General features: G+C 44.1%; 1 protein-coding gene across 7 annotated transcripts in view; it reads right to left on the reverse strand.

Moving 5' to 3' along the window:
* The window catches only part of LOC118362334 (SH2 domain-containing adapter protein F), a 127,686-nt gene that overhangs the window by 17,899 nt on the left and 86,609 nt on the right, over positions 1–23,178 (reverse strand). For 4 of the 7 annotated variants that reach the window (XM_052481006.1, XM_052481008.1, XM_052481007.1 and 1 more), the window contains 2 exons: positions 2,056–2,233; positions 1,722–1,841 (listed from right to left, as the gene is read on the reverse strand). In XM_052481006.1, coding sequence (XP_052336966.1) covers positions 1,722–1,841; positions 2,056–2,233 — 298 coding nt within the window. Of the gene's footprint in view, positions 1–1,721; positions 1,842–2,055; positions 2,234–12,310; positions 12,476–23,178 lie in introns of all 7 variants that reach the window. The other 3 variants (XM_052480994.1, XM_052480998.1, XM_052481002.1) reach the window with 1 other exon arrangement.

A 23,178-nucleotide genomic window follows, 5' to 3' on the forward strand; every position in this document is an offset into this window, starting at 1 on the left:
ATTAAGAAAAATAAATGCGTTTATTTGTCTTTATCATTCATTTTAATTGTATTTTTATTTTTTCAAATGTATTATTATTTTTTGACTTTATTTTTTTAAAGCCTGTCACATCTGTGAATGTGGAATGTGTTTTGTTGGTTGATTGAAAAACAAGAAAACTTTAAATTGAAAAAAAAAATGAAATAACGAATTTACATAAAGTCAATACTTTGTAGAAGCACCTTCCATCTTTCCACAGATTTTCAATAGGATTCAAGTCTCGGCTTTGGCTGGGCCACTCAAGTACTTTAACATTCTTGTTCTGAAGCCCTTTCAGCCTTGCTTTGGCTGTATACTTGCGGTCATTGTACTATTGCAAAGAAAATCTTCGCCCTAGTCTAAGGTCATTTGCACTCTGAAGCAGGTTCTCATCAAGGATTTGCCTTTATATGGCATTCATTGTTCCCTCTATCATTACCAGTCTCCCATTCTCTGCCACTGAATCGCATCCACATAGCATGATGCTGCCACTACCATGCTTCACTTCAGGGATGAGGTTAGACAGGTGATGTGCTGTGCCTTGTTTTCTCCAGACATAGTGCTTTGCATTCAGGCCTAAGCGTCAGGATTTGTGGGTTCGATTACAGGCTCAAAATGGCCAGAAATAAAAAACTTTCTTCTGAAACGCGTCGGTCTATTCTTGTTCTGAGAAATGAAGGCTTTTCCATGCAATAAATTGCAAAGAAACTTAAGTACTCGTACAACATTGTGTACTACCCTTCACAGAACAGCGCAAACTGACTCGAACCAGAATATAAAGAGGAGTGGGAGGCCCCGGTAACAACTGAGCAAGAGGACAAGTACATTAGTGTGTCTAGTTTGAGAAACAGACGCCTCACAAATCCTCAACTGGCAGATTCATTAAATAGTACCCGCAAAACACCAGTCTCAACGTCAACAGTGAATTGGCGACTCCGGGATGCTGGCCTTCTTGGCAGAGTTGCAAAGAAAACGCCATATCTCAGACTGGCCAATAAAAAGAAAATATTAAGATGGGCAAAAGAATACAGACTCTGGAAAGAGGAACTCTGCCTAGAAGGCCAGCATCCCGGAGTTGCCTCTTCACTGTTGATGTTGAGATGGGTGTTTTGCAGGCACTATTTAATGAAGCTGCCAGTTGAGGAAAACAAGGACATTTCTAAGTGACCCCAAACTTTTGAACGGTAGTGTATGCCTCAACACAATTCGATCTCGGCGATCTACGGACAGCTCTGACATGCACTGTCAACTGTGGGACCTTATAGAGACAGGTGTGTTTCCTTCTAAATTATGTCCAAACCATTGAATTGGCCACAGGTGGACTCCAATCAAGTTGTAGGGACAGCTCAAGGATAATCAAAGGAAATTGGATGCACCTGAGCTCAATTTGCAGTGTCAGCACAGGGGTATGAATACTTCTGTAAATGAGATAGTTCTGTATTTAATTTTCAATAAGTTTGCAAACCTTTTTAAAACATGTTTTCACTTTGTTAATATGGGGCATTATGTGGATTAAATCATAATGGATTCAATATATACAATAAATGTTGAATTCAGGCTGTAACAACAAAATGTGGAATAAGTTAGAAAGCACTGCGGGTACTGGGTGCTGTATATTCTCCCGTGTGTGAGAGGGTGGGGTGTCATCAACTGTACACTGATTACTTGTGTGTAGTGGACAGTATGTATGGGAAGGGTCTTACTTGAGTGAGAGGGAGAAGTCGTTCTTGCTGGTCTCACTGTTCCTCACCAGGTAGCTGGCCTCCTTACACAGCCTCAGCAGAGACTCTGCATCCGTCCTGCTGATCGCTCCATGGTACCAGCTACAGGGTGGAGAGAAGAGGGAGGATAAAACAGAGCTTCAAATGGAGAAAGTGCCTGTTATCTAACGTCAAAAGACAATCAAATATCTCCACACAGTTCTACCTCAGAAGCACCAACACAAAAAATACCAAATCCCTGGAGAGAATCACAGGAATAGAATGACTAGTCATTATAATTCTGTGGATAGAAAGACAGTAGGGGAGGGTGACTTACAACTGGCTCTCCAGGGACATGGAGGGGTCAATGCGTTCCCCCAGAGCAGCACTGCAGTGGTCCAGAGAGGTCATCTTGGTGTTGACCAGACAGCAACTGGAGTGGATGCGGGGCGGACGCCCTCCTTTACCCTCCCTGGTGGGCGACATTCTGGACTTCTCCGCCCCGTCAAACTGGACTGTAAATGAAGGAGACACCGCCAGATATGAGCATCACAATACAAGAGCATCTCAATAGAGGCCTTCCTGGAGACATTTCAAGTATCAGCCTTGGAACAATGAACAGCCCGCCTCGTTTTTTGTAAATAGCTAAGGGATGGGCTTTCGAGTAATGTAACCCCTCAAATTCATAGACAGGAGGCAAGTACAGACCATCCATGACATCAAAATGATAGTTTTAACAATGTTTTGAGGCTATTCAGTGTTTGCCTACATTTATATTGTTTACAAAATGAGTAAAAACAAGCTGATACGAGTCTGATGAGGTATGACAGTTGAACTCGGCTCATGAGACATTTACAAGTTATATACTTCAAGAATCAGTGGGTATATATCATTACTTTATAAGTCCAAAATGGATGTAGCAACTAAGGATTCTAGCTTTAACACACTGACCATTGAAGTCCATCTTGTGTTTCCTGTACTCGTCAATTGTAAGCAATTAAACTAAAGTGGCGTTGAGTTCATAGAAGCATGTGTTCTATATTTCAGGCATATCGGTGAATAACAGAGCTGCTGTGTCTTATTATTCATGATTCCTCCTGGTCTTTCCTGGCTTGTATGTGCTGTGCTGCAGTGAGACGTGTTAATGAGAGGAGACAACCATGCCTCAGTGTTTAAAACGCACACACCACCACTCTGTACAACACATCCCTCTCAAGGAACTTCGCAGAGCGAGACAGAAATCAATCCAGCCACACTGTGCCAGACGGGAGGGAAAACACAACATGTACAAACTAGTCCAGGCTAATCACTGAGCCAGGCCTTGAAAAGTGCCAAGGTCACTAACTGTAGAATAGACAGGCTCCCTTGGAGGTGATCCATCTAAATAGTGACGCGACCCTGACTAAACGCTAGAGGTCAGAGAGTTGCTTTTAGACCAATCAGAAACAAGCTACTCAATCTCCCTATTTACACAGTCTGATGTGAGATCAGAGCGTGGGAGGGGACCAGGAGTAGAAGCTGAAACCTCAGAACTTCCTGGTTGTGGTCAGCGGTTAGAGGTCAGAGACAGTGACAGGAGAGGGGGGTTACTCCACAGCTCATTCCTGTAGTTGATGTCACACCATCTTTTGGAAAGAGACCCATTTCCAGTTGCCTTGGCTTTGCTACCCTCCAGCAGTAAACTGAGGTCACCCTCCAAACATCAAAACGCATTACCGGGGTCTGTCACTGCCAGAATGCTGAAGACCGCTTTCGGACTTCAAGAGGAGTGGAGCAACATCAAACGTGGAGCCTCTGATGGAGGCAGTTCATTTAGCATACTCTTAGTTGTGATTGCATGCCCCCCACCACCACTCATCTCAAGGGCTAATCTCACTCCAGGCCTGGCTTTAATTTCACTGAGTGGACATAGCTCCTCCAGACAGACAGACAAGAGCCACTGGAATCAGAACATGTCGATGGGGAGGAATGCGCGTGTCTAGACCACACCTCCAGTCAAAGGATAGCGTTTCACTTTCTGTAAAGCTATTGTAACATTGAGAGTCCTTACAGTCCTTCCACCATTATACACTGAACAAAAGTATAAAACTAAACATGTAAAGTGTTGGTCCCATGTTTCATGAGCTGAAATAAAAGATCCCAGAAATGTTATACACGCACAAAAAGCTTATTTCTCTCAAATTTTGTGCACAAATGTGTTTATGTCACTGTTAGTGAGCATTTATCCTTTGCCAAGATAATCTAACCACCCGACAGGTGTGGCATATCAAGAAGCGGAATGAACCTCATGATCATTACACAGGTGCACCTTGTGCTGGGGACAATAAAAGGCCACTCTAACACAATGCCACAGATGTCTCAAGTTGAGGGAGCATACAATTTGCATGTTGACTGCAAGAATGTCCACCAGAGCTGTTTCCAGGGAATAGAATGTTAATTTCTCTACTATAAGCAGCTTCCAACGTCGTTTTAGAGAATTTGGCAGCACATCCAACTGGCCTCACAACCGCAGACCAAGTGTAACCACGCCAGTCTAGGACCTCCACAATCTGGCTTCTTCACCTGCGGGATCGTCTGAGACCAGCCACCCGGACAGCTGATGAAACTGTGGGTTTGCACAACCAAAGAATTTCTGCACAAACTGTCAGAAACCGTCGCAGAGAAGCTCATCCCGTCGTCCTCACCAGGGTCTTGATCTGACTGCAGTTCGGAGGCATAACCGACTTCAGTGGACAAATACTCATTCGATGGCCAATGGCACGCTTTACGTCTGAATCCCGGTTTCAACTGTACCAGGCAGATGGCAGACATTTTGCTGATGTCAACATTGTGAACAGAGTGCCCCATGAAGGCAGTGGCGTTATGGTATGGCCAAGTATAAGCTACTGACAACAAACACAATTGCATTTTATTGATGGTAATTTGAATGCACAGAGATACCGTGACGAGATCCTGAGGCCCATTGTCGTGCCATTCATCTGCCGACATTACCTCATGTTTCAGCATGATAATGCACGGCCCCATGTCAGAAAGATCTGTACACACTTCCTGGAAGCTGATAATATCCCAGTTCTTCCATGGCCTGCATACTCACCAGACATGTCATCCATTGAGCATGTTTGGGTTGCTCTGTTCCCGCCATGTTTGGGATCTCAGTTCCCGCCAATATCCAGCAATTTTACAATGCCATTGAAGAGGAGTGGGACAACATTCCATAGGCCACAATTAACAGCCTGATCAACTCTACGCGAAGGAAATGTGTCGCGCTGCATGAGGCAAATGGTGGTCACACCAGTTACAGACTGGTTCTCTTTTTTTTTTAAAGGCATCTTTGACTAACTGATGCATATCTGTATTCCTAGTCATGTGAAATCCATAGATTAGGCCTAAGGAAATTATTTCAATTGACTGATTTCCTTATATGAACTGTAACGCAGTAAAATCTTTGAAATTGTTGCAGGTTGCATTTATATTTTTGTTCAGTGCATAATAACTCTTACGTGTATTAATACACGTAGCTGTCTTCCAGTAAACAACTTAATGTAAATGCCTGACATGCACAACTAGAAGCATTTAACCGTCTTCCTGATGTTAAGCTCCATACTGAACAGCAGAAACCTATTCTGAGCATCCCTGCAGCATGCACAGCATGTGCTTACCACTGGCAAAGCTCAAGCATATATGATCATGTTGTTCCACCACTGGCCACCAGGGGTTCCCCTTAACCTAATTTATATTGTTCATGTGAATGACATATCAGTACTTCTAATAAGCTAAGGCTGCATTTACACAGGCAGCCCAATTCTGATGTTTTTCTGAATTAATTGCCAAAGGATATGACTGGTCAAAATACCATTTAGTAGCAAAAATAAATACAAATCTGAATTGGACTGCCTGTGTAAACACAGCCTTAGTGAAACACTTGCTCTAAAGCTCAAACCAGTTCAATGGCTTGGTTATACAGAATGATAATGGTGTTTCTGCACTTTCTTTTCACTGATACATAATTGAGTCTGAAGATGACACACATTGTATAGTATAAACGAGGCCAAATGATTTGTTTTACTACTCTCTGTTGCTCCATGGAGGATATATTCTCACACAAATGTCATCCGCTTCTGTAAACGGTACAAGTAGCTCTCTTTGTATATGTTTAAGGTATATGTGTATGTGTGTGAGATAGTGTTTCCATGGAGACTGACCGGGTGGGAAAAGATGCGTGTTTGCAGCGTCCCACACCATGTCAGCCAAGACACAGCCAATCTGTAGCTCTGCAGCAAATCTTCCCCTTGTGTGTGTTTGTGTGCAATAATGTCAGAGAGAGAGAGAGAGAGCAGGAGAGGGACTGCTGTAGTCTATATATTTAGTTTCCTCTTTAATTAATAAAACAAAACCCTATCTCTATAAAAAACAATGTCCTCTGTATCTCTGAACCACTGGAGACGGCTGAGGGGAGGACGGCTCATAATAAATGGCCGGAACAGAGTAGATGGAACGGCATCAAATACCTGGAAACCATGTGTTTGGTGTATCAGTCTTTACCACCAGCCGGTCCTCCCAATTAAGGTGCCACCAACCTCCTGTGCTCTGGGCATATATGTGTATGTTGGTGTTGGATATGTGAGTGTGTGTTGTGAAAGGGAGAGTATTATCAGAACACGAGGAGTTACCATGTGAGAAAACCTCTGTCACTTTCGGTCAGCTACCCGTCATCACCGTGGCAGACAGAACAGGCTCTGATGCTATCAGCGATCACATACCAGTACATGACATTGGCAAATGTCTGTCTACATTCCAGGTCTATGAAGGAATATGAACCAACACTAAAGTCTGTTATTAATGGCTTGATCGTGATAGTTGAGACTGACGTTCACCTGAGCCCTAGTCAGAGCTCTCAATTCCCCCTTTAATTATGCCTAATACTTTAATTCCTAAACACTCAAAACACCTCAATTAAACTCTGACATCTACAGTAACATCAGATCCACAAGGAACCCGCTCAATGTGATTAAATAATTGTTATTCTCTTGCTTTCGACTCCTCCACCTAGGCAGAGTGAATGGCAATCCTCCGCGGTGTTCACCACTTTACAGTCAGAACAGGCCCTTTTCAGAGGCAATGCACATTGTTCCAAAAGAGGCGTTACTAAGGAATGAACCACTAACAACAACAAAAAGCAACCATTTTATTGGTTTGAGTGTGAAGAGACCGTGTCTTCTATGATTGCCAACCGTCTCCCCCACAACAGCTGGAGCTGCAGTGGTGTTATAGGTTGGCTGATTCCTGGTGATATTCAGCCCAAACTCATTCCCTTTCATTCTCCACCACTCACACTCAGAACGGACAAGAGGAGGTTGAAGAGAGGATTGGCACACAGGTAACGAGCCCTGTGGGGCAGTTCGAGTGACTTACAAACACGCCGTTCTGTGTGTGTGCGTCTGCCAGCCTGTCTACACGACCTGTACTGTGGTGTGTAAAGCAGAGCAAATGGAATCTCGGTATCAGATTGAACTGTCAGGCAGACGGTGATGGATGGTTGAAGGGCCCACCCTCTCCAGCCTTCCACCTATCTCTACAGGCTCCCAACAAAACAACAGGCTGCAGGGATGGAGGGATGGAATGGAGGTAGAGAGCAAGGGAGACGGAGAGGGGGAGCTGATTGGCTGGGACTTAGATAAACGCAGGCCACAAAAGGTCAAAGGGACATCTGGAGGACCAGAACATGCCCAGAGCAGAGCGGAGAGAGGGGGGGTATAGAGAGAGCGACAAAGGAATTCAGCAAGCTGAAAACCACTCACTACTACCACCCACCTTCCGCACAGCACATTTACTTATTAAGCCAGCTAATTAATTCTCATTTACTAATGGTACTTCCATCAAAGAGTGAGTTCACTGGTCAGTGGGGAAAGCTGGAGATCTACTGCTGTATTACAGGCTTACAATTAATAATTCCAGCTTGACGTGTGAAATGATTAACAGGTCTGAAGGCTCATTGAAATGCATGACACATTGTGAGCATCAAACCATGAACCCATACACTGCCATGGGAGAGAACGAGCAGCTTGTAAAACCACTGCATTTTGTTGACATCCAGAGTAAATTGTGCTTGGGGAAGTCGAATAGGATCGGTTGAAAGGATTATATAGAAACACATTTGCTGAGCCCAATGGTCTTATTCTCTGATGAGTTCAACATCAAGGCACGTTATTTTTTTAATCAAATTCCAAAACGTGTTCTGACGAGTTTTCCAAAGACAAAGGAACAATCCTCCAAAGGCAAATGCATGCAGATTCCTTGAACAAAAATGAAATATTTTAATGACATTGTTTGTATTCTAGTGAGACAGAGGGAAGAAAAGGTAAAAGAATGGCCTGAACGCCCAGACAATCAATTCACATCAGAAAACAAAGGCAAAAGCTCTTCATTACATCCAGACAAAGGACTCGGTCTTCTATTTATATGCAGATGTAATATCTTTACTGTCACGGCTGTCAGGCCGTGACAGTAAAGGCAAATATGATAATGATGTTGAACTGGTGAGACAGGTTCTGTTCGGCTGTACTGGACACTGTTCTCTCCAGGTCCATATCACACGGCTAATCATAATAGCCCTGGTAACACTTGTAGCCTGGAGACCTGGCTAGGGCCAGGAGGAGCAATGGCTTTTGTCCCTAACAGTTCTAGGATCAGATTAATTACCCTACACCCAACTTTAACCATTAGGAGGATGTCAAAACATCTGACCCTGTAGCAGTGGTTAGGAACAACTTCTACCTATCTCCTCCTGTTTGCCTGTAGCCAGAGGCGACAGGAGGCGAGAGGCAGGCACCTGTACTCACAGGAAGGTTAGAGAGGCCCCACCCCTAGTTTCTATATCCAACATCTGACCCATGTGATGTAGTGGGAGTTCAGACAGAGAGAGGATCCTCTTTCAGCCAGACGCCACACTAAAACCCACTCATATCCCACGCATTGGAGAAGTTCAGCCATTCCCAAGGCATTATAGGGCATAAATCATCCATCCGCCTGTCCTCACCCTCAGAACACAGCCAGCTCATTTTACTGGCCCGCTGTCTGGTGATGGAAGGAGGATGGCTCATTGTAATGGCTGGAATGGAATGGATAGAACAGTTTGAAGGGCATTAAACACATTTCCAATTTAAACCCCAGCCTCCATTGGTCTCTCTACAGTAGTACTCCCCCTCTACACTACCAGGGGAGTGCAGAGCCTCAGCCTGGGTATTAGTTCTGCTACACATGGCCCCTCTCCTCTCTCTCTCTCTCTCTCTCCCTGGATAATTAGTTACTGATTGTAGAGCTGTGGAAAAGCTGCAAACATCGGCAAACACACAGAGGCTTCTTAATAGGAAACGGACCGAGTCTCTATTAATCAAATCACAAGCAAGTCTCAAGTCACAAGGTCCAAGTCCCAAGTCTCGAGTCAAGTCCAAGTCGTGCATTCTAAGAGGAAGTCAAGCCACAATGTCCAAGTCTCAAGTCAAGTCCAAGTTGTGCATTCTAAGAGGAAGTCAAGTTGAGACACGTTTCTTTTTAAGTCAAGTTAAAAATGTGTCTATACGTGCAATGATTGCAAATCTTGGTCTATTTATTGAGACTACCAGGCAGCCCTTTTTATAATTTTGTCTACAACACATTTAGATGCTGTAATTGTAAAATAGGGATCTTGTAGCAGTCGTCAGGGCATGACATCGGCAGAAGGCAAGGCAGGTCGATGTGCTCAGAGTGTACATTTGTTTACAGGTCTTGGTGATCCAATGGTGAAAGCACCATATAATACAAAATATAAGAGTAGATTTACCAAATATACACAGCCCAAAAGAAATGGCTTCTGTTTGAGGCATAAACTGTCCTATGTGAATGGACATAGGTAGCGGGCAAGACTGTACAGCCTCCCCTTGAGAAACCAAACTGACTCCATCTAACAGGAGCTGAAACAGGTACACTACCGTTCAAAAGTTTGAGGTCACTTAGAAATGTCCTTGTTTTTGAAAGAATGGCACATTTCTTTGTCCATTAAAATAACATCAAATTGATCAGAAATACAGTGTATATCCTGTTAATGTGGTAAATTACTATTGTAGCTGGAAGTGGCTTATTTTTTTCTTTGCAACTCTGCCTAGAAGGCCAGCATCCCGGAGTCGCCTCTTCACTGTTGACGTTGAGACTGGTGTTTTGCGGGTACTATTTAATGAAGCTGCCAGTTGAGGACTCTGTTTCTCAAACTAGACACTCTAATGTATTTGTCCTTTTGCTTAGTTGTGTACCAGTGCCTCCCACTCCTTTTCTATTCTGGTTAGAGCCAGTTCGCACTGTTCTGTAAAGGGAGTAGTACACCGCATTGTACGAGATCTTCAGTTTCTTGGCAATTTCTCACATGGAATATCCTTCATTTCTCAGAACAAGAATAGACTGATGAGTTTCAGGTGAAAGTACTTTGTTTCTAGACATTTTGAGCTTATAATGAAACCCACAAATGCTGATGCTCCAGATACTCAACTAGTCTAAGGCCAGTTTATTTGATTATTTGATCAGAACAACAGTTTTCAGCTGTGCTAACATAATTGCAAAAAGGTTTTCAATTAGCCTTTAAAATGATAAACTTGGATTAGCTAACACAACGTGCCAGTGGAACACAGGAGTGATGGTTGCTGATAATGGGCCTCTGTACGCCTATGTAGATATTTCATTGAAAATTAGCCTTCCAGCTAGAACAGTAATTTACAACATTAACAATGTCTAAACTGTATTTCTGATCAATTTGATGTTATCTTAATGGACATTTTTTTTGCCATTTCTTTCAAAAACAAGGACATTTCTAAGTGACCCCAAACTTATGAAAGGTAGTGTACATACTGTATAAGCACTTGACCACTCCCAGGTCCATATAATTACCCAATTGGCAATTACAGTCAATAAACTGGTTCTACAATGTAAAAGGCAATTTCCACATCCATTGTTACATTTGTTTTAATCAGAGTTAATGACTATTCATTATTACGCACAACCAGAATGACAGAGACATAGGACACAGGCACACAGAACTCGGACGCAACCCGGGAAATATGAACAAAGGAAGCCATACATTGAATTAAATAAACAGAACTTCTACCTCAGGAGTCTTGCGAATGTTCCTGTGCACAATAAAGGGAAGAGGGTAAGAAATGGCTAAATTAAAATGGATTGTATCAAACATGAAACAGAAACGCCTACGTGTGGCAATAAACGGTATGGGACGGAATGATGAAACGCTAGTAAACATTATAGGATTATATACGGAAAATAGATTTAGCACATTAGCGCATTTAAACGTGTGATAGCAAGAAAACAAAGACTCTCTGGCAGGAGTATGAACAGCTCAAGTGGAGAGACTATGGTGTGTAGTAATAATTCCTTTTAACAAATTACAAATGCAAGCTTCATAAGTAAATTTCAATTTCAAGCAATTTTGACATACTAAATGGCTAGTAGGTCTAATTGTTGCCTGGAGCTCAATTGCTGGTGAGCTAACAAAGTAAACAGTCAATATTCTTGATAATGTATTATGGCAATCCTCTCCCTACAACTTGCTGTTTACGCTGCACCTGATCCTATAGCTGTACAGCAAATCAGCAATCTGTTCACTAGTGCACCCGCCTTGTGTTGATTGACAGTTTGCTGGTCCAATCAGAGGGCCAAGTGTATGTTTCACTAGCCAATGTGTTGCATGTTTTTTTTTTGCAAGGGCGATGCTGCGGCTACTGTCTCTTGCTGCATGGAGCATAATCTGTGGAGACTGACACAAAATGAGTGACAAAACCTGGCCAGGAAATTTCAAGTCATCAGTCTCAAGTCAAAGTCGAGTCCAAGTCATGTGACTCAAGTCCAGAAGTCTGAAATAGGGTTATTATTTGGTCACAGAGCATTATAAGAACAAGGTCAGACACTGTGTTCTCACCAAAATAAACAGTAGTAAACTTTGGGATTTGAATGGGTTCTTAATCAAGGGTTTGAAAGTATGATCTATAAAGAGCAGCGGGCAGGGGGAACAGTTATGACTATGTTGACAGTAGCATTAGAGGTCACCTACACTTCCAATTACCCATCCAGAAGGCAATTCAGCGCCATTAAAAGCAATGAGTCTTCGTCCACACAACCTGGACTAGTGCTAATGATTTTCTGTCATATGTAATCCAGATGGAAAAGGGCAGTTATTACAGAGATCATGTGAGCCGTCAAACTGATTTAAAGATACCGTAGAGCTGATCAATCACTTCCTCCTCACTCGATGAGGTCACACAGTAAACTGGCTGACACTGTTTTCATAGGTTGTCATAGTGAATGGAATGTTGTCTTACAACTGTATGGTATGATGTCACCCGCGCAATTTGTCATTTCTCAACTTTAACAGACAATGACAGTTCACCAGTACAGTAGCCTATCAGGGAACAGGATGAAGAGGATGAGCAATGGAAATTAGATATGGTTATGGATATGGCAAGAGAGAGAGGCACGGGTACATTGTTGATGAGGGGCGCTGGATGAGGCTCTCTGATGGTGGTGGGATGGACAGACAGAACAGGAACAAAACCCACCATGGTGGTGCTGGTCACAGGCAGTGTGCCCAGGGGAGTGCTGGGCTGGCTGGGGGGGCAGAGCGGGGGGTGACTCCACCCCCTCCAGCAGGGTCAGGGGAGGACTGTGGTTGAGCTGGCCGACAGGAGGGGGCCACGGCAGATCCTTGATCACTTTAATCTCTACTGCAGGCAGCCCAGGTCACCAGGATGGGAGCAAGAGGGAAGGAGTGGAAGAGAGAGAGGTAGAGGCAGAGAGATAGCAAATAGAGAAAACATGAGAGAGAAAGGCAGAGAGAGATAAAGGGATAGAGAGGCAGATGAGGGGAAAAGGGGAAAACAGAAGAGGGCAGAGTAAGAGAAATGCAGGACAGTAGCATCCCATGCAGGTACAGGTCAGGTTAGTATAGCACAGCATAGTCAATGGAACAGCAGGGAAAACCAGTAGACAGCAGGACTGAAAAGGAAGGAATATTACTTTACCTGAGACGGACAGACTCTGGCCTTTGACCTCTCCACTTTGCCTCTACACGTTTCTTTGACGTTTTACAAGGAGTCAACCCGGGGGAATTTTCAACTGCAGGTCAGAGTCATTAATTACGCTCTGGGTTTCACAGGGAAAGTGGCTGAAGAGAGCTACTAACGAGAGTTTTAAAACAGAATCAAAGACCTGAGTGGACCTGAGCGGACCTGAGCATGACTCGCTAGTGTGAAAAGCCTCACGGACAACACAAGCTCTGGTATGGCTCATAACAGAGTTAAAGTCTGAAACTGCCTCCACAATAAGATAAAGGGCAACATACAAGATTCTCTCCTTGAGCCAGACACAGTGGAATGCATTGTAATGGCGAGGGGCACCTGGCAGACCTAGCCCCTCAGTAATGTATCGTTCATGTCCAGATGGGAGTATTACCAGAGTAAATCGAGTGCTGGGGCGCCGGCCCATCTTTCACTAGGAATGGCCCACTTGTTTAATAGCACAGGAGGCTCCCTATCCACCAGGGAGCTGCTGGTCTGTTTGCTGCAGTGGCTAATAAAGAAACATGGTGCAACGGAATCGTTCTCTGGATAAACTAATAGAGCCCTGGTGTTATGTTTCATCACTGAATCACCCTCATAAAATAGTAGTAGTTGCAGCAAGATGCATTGTTGAAAGTAGAAAAGAACACACCACAGAATGGTTTAGTTCAAACACATTCCGGTCTAACCATTGTCTGAAAAACAATGACATTCAACCCCTATTCCAAGGAATTCTTTACTATCCTCATGCCAAGTAAGCCATTAATTTAGAATCTCCCACCTCAGGCGATGGAGTGACTGCTGCTTCCACTACTAATGAAAAAATAAAAGCTGGGAGTTTGTTGACTGTCGCCTGGATGTCGCCAGGTTTTATAGGCTGCGAAACTAGCTTTTCTTCTGTGAGTTGAACGGACACATTATTGACTTGTCCATGTTCTGGCCTGCAGGAAAAAGCTGGGATGCAGAACATGCTATAATGAGGAAGGGGGAATCAGCTCCGCAGGTGACGAGGGAAAACAGAGAATATTCAGTTGGACAAGCAAATAAAGACCTCAGCCTTAGTGCCGTGGTGGCAGGGTGAGAGTGACCTTGCTGCAGGACTATTGATATGATAAGGGCTCATATGAGGATGGAGTCCTCACTATGAATGGCGTTCTCGGAATGAAGTGTCCTCACTTTAATGGTGTCCTCACCAAGGATGGTGTCCTTTCCTCACTATGACAGCCAATAGGAGAGAGAGTTATCCCTGGTTCTCAGACGAAGGCAAATGAGACAGAGGTATAGGGTTGGGACAAAGGTCAGAGCACGAGCAGCTAATATAATAACTTCCTGCCTTGGGATGCCTCACCACTGAGCGATTCAAAAGTTGAATTCTCATTTCAAATTCCAGGTTAGCATGTAATTGTTTTGCGAGTAGCAGGCGTTGCAGTGTCACGCAGCCTTGCTCTGAGAATGAAAAGCCAATTCTTACAGGTTGGTCTCAGCTCAGCTCTGCTCAGATGCACAGTGCAATAATGAGGTGAGCGGTCACACAGACACTTCTAAAAGAAAGGTAAACTGATTCAAGTGGCAGAAGTACAGTGGCGGTCTTCAAACCTCCGGGTGTCTGATTCTCCCTTACCCTATAACCTGTTTCCATTTGCTGTCAGCCCAAGGGGCCTTTTCTGAATACATTTTGGCTTGGATGTTATGTCGCGGCACAGATGAGTGCATCTTAAGGCCTGAGACACTGTGTGAAGTGACCCGCCTGGGACTGGGGAGCAATGGGGGCCAATTCATCATCCTAATTTTTCAGGCTGAGGTGATAAGAGAGGCTGAAACTCAGCAGAGACATTTTGTAGTTTGATCTCTGATGCCTCTATCCACAGCCTATCCAAGTCACACATACTGTGCAGTACTGTGTGCCAGATAGAATGGTCTGTGTGTGTGTATATGACTGGGCTGGCACAGACAGGCGTCAGGTTCTTTAGTTGGCATTGCCTCACCAGTGACATGTCCCAACAGTGATCCATGTGTTTTGCTTTGGGAAGAGGTGAATCATGGGTAGAAGGTTGTTATCTTACTACGTATGACATCCCGTGGGACTCGGTGACAGTGGAGGTGCCTTGAGCAATAGGAGGAAGACACAGAGCCCAGCTCACCCCATTCTACCAAACCCCCTGGGGTTTACTCTGCCCTAGACGGTCTCTCAGAGTCACTCTCTACAACTATACAGTCCATTCTACCAATGTTCAGGACCTTAACTCTCAGTTAGGATGAATGTTGATGTCTCCAGGGCATATTGGTTGGAAGTACTCAATGTAGTGTTTTTGTTGACTTTAATGCAGTATTCACTTTAGTAAACTGTAAATACTACAGTATACAGTTCACTATAGTATAAATACTGTAGTAAAATAACTGTAGTATATACTAAAGCAATTAATGTCATGTTTTTGCAGATTGTTGTAAACTATAGTATTTACTGTAGTGTTTTTGTTTTATTATCTTTGACTTAGAAGTGGAGGCTTTCTGCTTGAGGAAACCTACTGAGCAAATGTTCCATAACCTGTAGGTAGGTTGTATTGAGGTCTGAACGGATAGTTCAGAACTTCTGCTCTTTTCTGTCACCTGTAGGGAACATAATATAAGGTCTATACTTGGCATGTACGTTTCTCACTTATTGGAGGCACAAATTGGGATATGGGGAGGGGAATGAGCAGGGTACATGCAAATTAAACACTGTAGTATATAGTAAGTGTCCTTGCACAAGCCGGGATGGCTTGGACACTAGTCTATATCACAGGGCCTTACCCCCAATATATCTCCTTAATGCTGAGTGTCATGTGGAGGCGCATCGGGTCCCATTTTTAAAGTCTTTGGTATCACTCGCCCAGGGATCAAAATCCCAACCTTCCAATCTCAGGGCAGACACTAACCACAAGGCCACTGAACTGCAGTATATACTTTTTTTTTTTTTTTAAACTGTAGTGTTTTTGTGAACATTACTATAGTATTGGCTACAGTGTTTTTTTTTGCAAAGAATGCTGTAGTACTATAGTTTACTACAAAATTCTATATTAAGTACTACAGATGATTGAGGGATACTACAGATTAGTAGTCTACAGTATACTACAGTTTTTTATAAAATGCTATAGTAAGTACTGTAGTATCTTATAGCCTAGTAAACTAGTATTTTTAGATGTGGGTGTGCACAGGTGTTAAATTGTGCCGGGTCCTGCCGGGCCTGAAACCAGGCACTATGATCCAAATGAGAGCTTAGAAACGGTACCTTTCGCTAGCCTATTTGAATTATCTAATGAAAAACTGTTGTCGACGTTTAATTTTCCACAGCCAACAACACGAGTAGGCTAAGCAACAGCAAACTCAGAAAACCAGCCCCGTCGCGGACCAGGATGTCTTGCTCCCAGACAGACTAAACTACTTCTTAGCTCGCTTTGAGGACAATACTGTGCCAATGACACGGCCCGCTACCAAAACCTGCGGACTCTCCTCCACTGCAGAGAGTAAAACATTTAAACGTGTTAACCTTCAAAAGGCTGCAGGCCCAGACGTCATCCCCAGCCGCGTCCTCAGAACATGTGCAGACCAGCTGGCTGGTGTGTTTACGGACATATTCAATCAATCCTTATCCCAGTCTGCTGTTCCCACATGCTTCAAGAGGGCCACCATTGTTCCTGTTCCCAAGAAAGCTAAGGTAACTGAGCCAAACGACTACCACCCCGCAGCACTCACTTCCGTCACCACGAAGAGCTTTGAGAGACTAGTGAAGGACCATATTCCCTCCAACCTACCTGACACCCTAGACCCACTCCAATTTGCTTACCGCCCCAATAGGTCCACAGACAACGCAATCGCAACCACACTGCACACTGCCCTAACCCATCTGGACAAGAGGAATACCTATGTGAGAATGCTGTTCATCGACTACATCTCAGAATTTAACACCATAGTACCCTCCAAACTAGTCATCAAGCTCGAGACCCTGGGTCTCGACCCCACCCTGTGCAACTGGGTACTGGACATCCTGACGGGCCTCCCCCAGGTAACAACATCTCCACCCCGCTGATCCTCAAAACTGGGGCCCCACAAGGGTGCTTTCTGAGCCCTCTCCTGTAATCCCTGTTCACCCACGACTGCGTGGCCATGCATGAAACTAAATCAATCATCAAGTTTGCAGACGATACTACAGTGGTAGGCTTGATTACCAACAATGATGAGATAGCCTACAGGGAGGAGGTGAAGGCCCTCGGAGTGTGGTTTTCAGGAAAATAACCTCACACTCAACGTCAACAAAACAAAGGAGATGATCGTGGACTTCAGGAAACAGCAGAGGGAGCACACCCCTATCCAAATCGACGGGACAGTAGTTGAGAAAGTAGTAAGTTTTAAGTTCCTCGGCGTACACATCACAGACACAGACAGCGTGGTGAAGAAGGCGCAGCAGCGCCTCTTCAACCTCAGGAGGCTGAAGAAATTTGGCTTGTCACCAAAAGCAATCACAAACTTCTACAGATGCACAATCGAGAGCATCCTGTCGGGCTGTATCACCGCCTGGTACGGCAACTGCTCCGCCCACAACCGTAAGGCTCTCCAGAGGGTAGTGAGGTCTGCACAACGCATCACTGGGGGCAAACTACCTGCCCTCCAGGATACCAACACCACCCGATGTTACAGGAAGGCCATAAAGATGGGGCGGCAGCGTAGCCTAGTGGTTAGAGCGTTGGACTAGTAACCGGAAGGTTGCGAGTTCAAACCCCCGAGCTGACAAGGTACAAATCTGTCGTTCTGCCCCTGAACAGGCAGTCATTGACCCACTGTTCCCAGGCCGTCATTGAAAATAAGAATATGTTCTTAACTGACTTGCCTGGTTAAATAAAGGTTAAAAAAAAAGAAAAGAAAAAAAAAGATCATCACGGACAACAACCACCCGAGCCACCCGAAAAATCCAGAAAATCACATTGTAGGATTTTTAATGAATTTATTTGCAAATTAAGGTGGAAAATAAGTATTTGGTCACCTACAAACAAGAAAGATTTCTGGCTCTCACAGACCTGTAACTTCTTCTTTAAGGGGCTCCTCTGTCCTCCACTCGTTACCTGTATTAACGGCACCTGTTTGAACTTGTTATCAGTATAAAAGACAACCTCAAACAGTCACACTCCAAACTCCACTATGCCCAAGACCAAAGAGCTGTCAAAGGACACCAGAAACAAAATTGTAGACCTGCACCAGGCTGGGAAGACTGAATCTGCAGTAGGTAAGCAGCTTGGTTTGAAGAAATCAACTGTGGGAGCAATTATTAGGAAATGGAAGACATACAAGACCGCTGATAATCTCCCTCAATCTGGGGCTCCACGCAAGATCTCACCCCGTGGGGTCAAAATGATCACAAGAACGGTGGCAAAAATCATAGAACCACACAGGGGGACCTAGTGAATGACCTGCAGAGAGCTGGGACCAAAGTAACAAAGCCTACCATCAGTAACACACTACACCGCCAGGGACTTAAATCCTGCAGTGCCAGACGTGTCCCCCAGATTTACATGTCCGGGCCCATCTGAAGTTTGCTAGAGAGCATGTGGATGATCCAGAAGAAGATTGGGAGAATGTCATATGGTCAGATGAAACCAAAATATACATTTTTGGTAAAAACTCAACTCGTCGTGTTTGGAGGACAAGGAATTCTGAGTTGCATCCAAAGAACACCATACCTACTGTGAAGCATGGATGTGGAAACATCATGCTTTGGGGCTGTTTTTCTGCAAAGGGACCAGGACGACTGATCCGTGTAAAGGAAAGAATGAATGGGGCCATGTATCGTGAGATTTTAAGTGAAAACCTCCTTCCACCAGCAAGGGCATTGAAGATGAAACGTGGCTGGGTGTTTAAGCATGACAATGATCCCAAACACACCGCCCGGGTAACGAAGGAGTGGCTTCGTAAGAAGCATTTCAATGTCCTGGAGTGGCCTAGCCAGTCTCCAGATCTCAACCCCATAGAAAATCTTTGGAGGGAGTTGAAAGTCTGTGTTGCCCATCAACAGCCCCAAAACATCACTGCTCTAGAGGAGATCTGCATGGAGGAATGGGCCAAAATACCAGCAACAGTGTGTGAAAACCTTGTGAAGACTTACTTGCCAACAAAGGGTATACAACAAAGTATTGAGATAAACTTTTGTTATTGACCAAATACTTATTTTCCACCATAATTTGCAAATAAATTCATTAAAAATCCTACAATGTGATTTTCTGGATTTTTTTTCTCATTTTGTCTGTCATAGTTGAAGTGTACCTATGATGAAAATTACAGGCCTCTCATCTTTTTAAGTGGGAGAACTTGCACAATTGGTGGCTGACTAAATACTTTTTTGCCCCACTGTATATACTGTACTCTAAACCATCTACTGCATCTTGCCATATTTATGTATATATGTATCTATCTTTATAATGCATGTATCACTAGCCACATTAAACAATGCCACTTTTATATGTTTACATACCCTACATTACTCATCTCATATGTATATACTGTACTCGATACCATCTACTGCATCTTGCCTATGACGTTCTGTACCATCACTCATTCATATATCTTTATGTACATATTCTTTATCCCTTTACACTTGTGTGTATAAGGTAGTTGTTGTGAAATTGTTCGGATAGATCACTCGTTGGTTATTACTGCATTGTCGAAACTAGAAGCACAAGCATTTCGCTACACTCGCATTAACATCTGCTAACCATGTGTATGTGACAAATACAATTTTATTTTATTTTAGGTAGGTCTACACTATATTCACAGTATGTCATCCTTGTTTGGCTGAGTGACAGAATGTTTTTTGGGTGGACAGTCAAGTCATAATGTTCCTATAACAAGCAACAAGATAGCCTAATGTTTAGACTTTAGAGTTTGATCTGGCTAGTGATTAGCCCACTGGGGTAAATGAGCAACCACAAGCCTATATATTTATAGCTGGTGGGCTGCATCAGGTGATCATTATTTCTAAATAACATATCTGCCTGATCATATGGACTAATAGTTATATTGGGCTCATTTCTGGAGGGGAAATGATATTGTCAGCATAATTTTCTTTTCATTCATTTTGGTGTAGGATGTCCTTTTATGTCTCAGTTATCTTCCCCAAAATGTTGATCCCATCCACTACCTGCAATATGTGCTTTTGTCAGTATGTATATATAGAGGCTATAGTATATTATACTCAACAAAAATAAACAACATGCAACAATTTCAAAGATTTTGCTGAGTTACAGTTCATTTAGAGAAATCAGTCAATTGAAATAAATTCATTAGGCCGCACAATTGGTCCAGCGTCTTCCGGGCTTGGCCGTCATTGTAAATAATATATTTTTTCTAAACTGACTTGTCTAGTTAAATGAAACATAAATCAAATAAAAAGTATATATTATACCCCCCCCCCCCTCTGAACTAGGGACCCTTCACCACCCAAATACCAATTTAACCACTGGGCATGCCATACACACAGGTCATCATGACTACTGCATGAACAGGACTTGTCGACAGAAGGATATCTCGACATGTCTGGTGTTTAAGAGGTATTTTACCAATACACCATCCGTCTATTACATACGCTTTGCCCATGTCAGTACACAAAACATTCTGTTGACACAGAGAGAGAAAGAGAGAGAGCTTTTTAGGAGGGAAGTTATCTTCTTGGGCCCAATCTCATTCTAAATCCACAAAGCTTCAAACATCCAATTGACTGAACATTGGCCAGAGCCAGGACTTGTTGGATTCTCAGAATATAACGGTGATGACAGGAACAGGAAGACACAATGACATAGCTTCCTGTGACATCCTGCCCTGACAGGTCTGTGGAGTGTGGATTTCCGGCAATTCTGGTATGGTGTCAAGTGGAGTGTTCGGTCTTGTGCCAGTTTTGACTGGTGATAAAGAGAGTGAGAGACAGATGGAGAGAGAGAGAGACAGAGAAAGAGAGAGAGAGACAGAGAAAGAGAGAGAGAGACAGAGAAAGAGAGAGAGAGAAAGAGAGAGAGAGACAGATTGAGAGAGAGAGACAGATTGAGAGAGAGAGACAGATTGAGAGAGAGAGAGACAGACAGACAGACAGACAGAGAGACAGACAGACAGACAGACAGAGAGTGAGAGAAACAGACAGAGAGAGAGAGACAGAAAGAGAGTGAGAGACAGATGGAGAGAGAGAGACAGAGAAAGAGTGAGAGACAGATGGAGAGAGAGAGAGAGAGAGAAAGAGAGAGAGACAGATGGAGAGAGAGAGCCCGAGAAAGACATTCCATAAAAGCTCTAGACTATTATTATTAATATTTTTTTTTAAACGACTCTACAAGAGATATTTGTTTACCTTGTCCTTTTAATTAGGCAGCACTACTTCATCAGTGTAAACAGTGATACCACATAAATCACTGGCCCACTTGTGCCATTTAATTTAGTTCTGCTTCATTTGCCCTGCTAATTGCATGCATATTCAAAATAAGTTGGTAGATCACAATATTTATTGCGTTTATTAGGAGTTGGAGGATCGCTCAGAAGAACAAACATTGCTTTTGCAGATGCTCTCATATCACCATCACCAGAAGCTAGTAGTTCACGGCTCAGTGTGGAAGAAACTGACAAATACACGCTGTATCCATCGAATCACCATCCACCTCTCTCAATCCCTCTCTCCCAACACTTATCCGTTGTGAAGAAGACAATCTGTCCCTATTAAATATGAAAGTGGAGGCGAGCGAGTGATGGAGGGGAGATGACAGCGTGCCTGTTCTGCCTAGACTCAGCTGGCCATCCAGCGGGGCTCCCAGGGGAGAGCAGAGCTACGGTCAGGTTGGCAGAGCGTCCGCTCTGTGCAGGGGGAGAGGAGGTGGGGGTTAGGACTGGGGGGCCAACGTGTGTGAGTGAAAGATAACAGGCAGCGTTCTGTGCGTTCAAAGGCAGCGGAGCCATTTGAGGCTCATGAAAGAGGCCTGTCAGGGAGGTTATCAGCGGTGGTGCAGCGGAGGGAAGGCCAGACCGAGGGGGGGTGAAGCACTGTGGAGTGACAAGCCATCACAGGGGACAGGTCTTTCACAGAGAGAGAGACAGAACCATGGGGCCAGGGACCTGGACCAGGCTCACCAACCACTGTTATCTCCTCTTTAAAACAAACTGCAGCAATACTACTGGAACGAAATTGATTCAATGATTTACTTAAAGAACAGAAGAGCTTTCTCTGGGTCATTAAGTTCTTGAAGAGTCATTAAAACCCCATAAAGCGGTGTGTGTTGCTCCTCGGGACCTGGCTCAGGGCTCTGACAGCATCTCCTGTTATCTTGCCTGCAGTAAGTGCACTGGGTTAGGCTGGCAATCAGCCAACCTCATGGTGTTTAACAGGCAGCAACAGGCCCTATGGATTAAGTAACACTGGCTCTCTAGCCAGACACAATGAGGCACTACTCAGATTTCCAATGGCTGCCTGTTCAATGTCTGGGTGTATTAGTGTGTGTGTGTGGTGTGAATATTGAACATGGACACACACACGGTCTGTACATACACATGCAACCCCCGCACGCACACACACACACCAACCCCTATCACACAGAGGCTCTCTTCATATGGCCAAAATTTTATGGATCTTCCTCACTCCCTCGGTCTCATCCATCACAAAGTCAATGCCTGAGTGGGAAGGGGGGCAGCGATGATGAGTGATTAACCGAACGGCAGGTACACAACGTCCTGACACCCTAACAAGGGAGGGAATTTACATTCCATTGCATATCTGCCAAGAGAATAATATGCAAGGACCTGTAAAACCAACAACATGTACTGCATGTGTTGATGCACTAGGCAGGGAGGCAGGCAGCCCCACGCGGCAGGGAGGCAGGCAGCCCCACGCGGCAGGGAGGCAGGGAGGCAGGCAGCCCCAGGCGGCAGGGAGGTAGGGAGGCAGGGAGGCAGGCAGCCCCACGCGGCAGGGACAGCTAAGCAGAGGAGGTGGTTTACATGCAGGCGGCTTTACAGTTCTGTCCCTTATACAGCTCTAATGAAGACAAACAGCGCTTTATTCAAATGGCATTACAGCGTTCAGGGAGAGATGAAAGGTGGCTACATTATGGTGCTTGTTTAATAAACCCACTCTGCACTATTTATGGGGGTGCATTTTTCTTCATTAACTGTTACTATTTTGCGTGCCGACACTTTAATTCCACACACAAACGTCCAAATATAAACAGAATCTACGTGGCATCTTCAAGCGGCTGAAAACCACAGACGAGATTTGAAGAGTGAACAATATCATTATTCATCTATGCAAATGTTGGTTTAAAATGCAAACAATTTAACTTCACCAACAGAATATGAAACGCATCACATACACA

Source organism: Oncorhynchus keta, chromosome 2 (genome assembly GCF_023373465.1).
Source record: "Oncorhynchus keta strain PuntledgeMale-10-30-2019 chromosome 2, Oket_V2, whole genome shotgun sequence".
In the NCBI taxonomy this organism is placed as follows: Eukaryota; Metazoa; Chordata; class Actinopteri; order Salmoniformes; family Salmonidae; genus Oncorhynchus; species Oncorhynchus keta.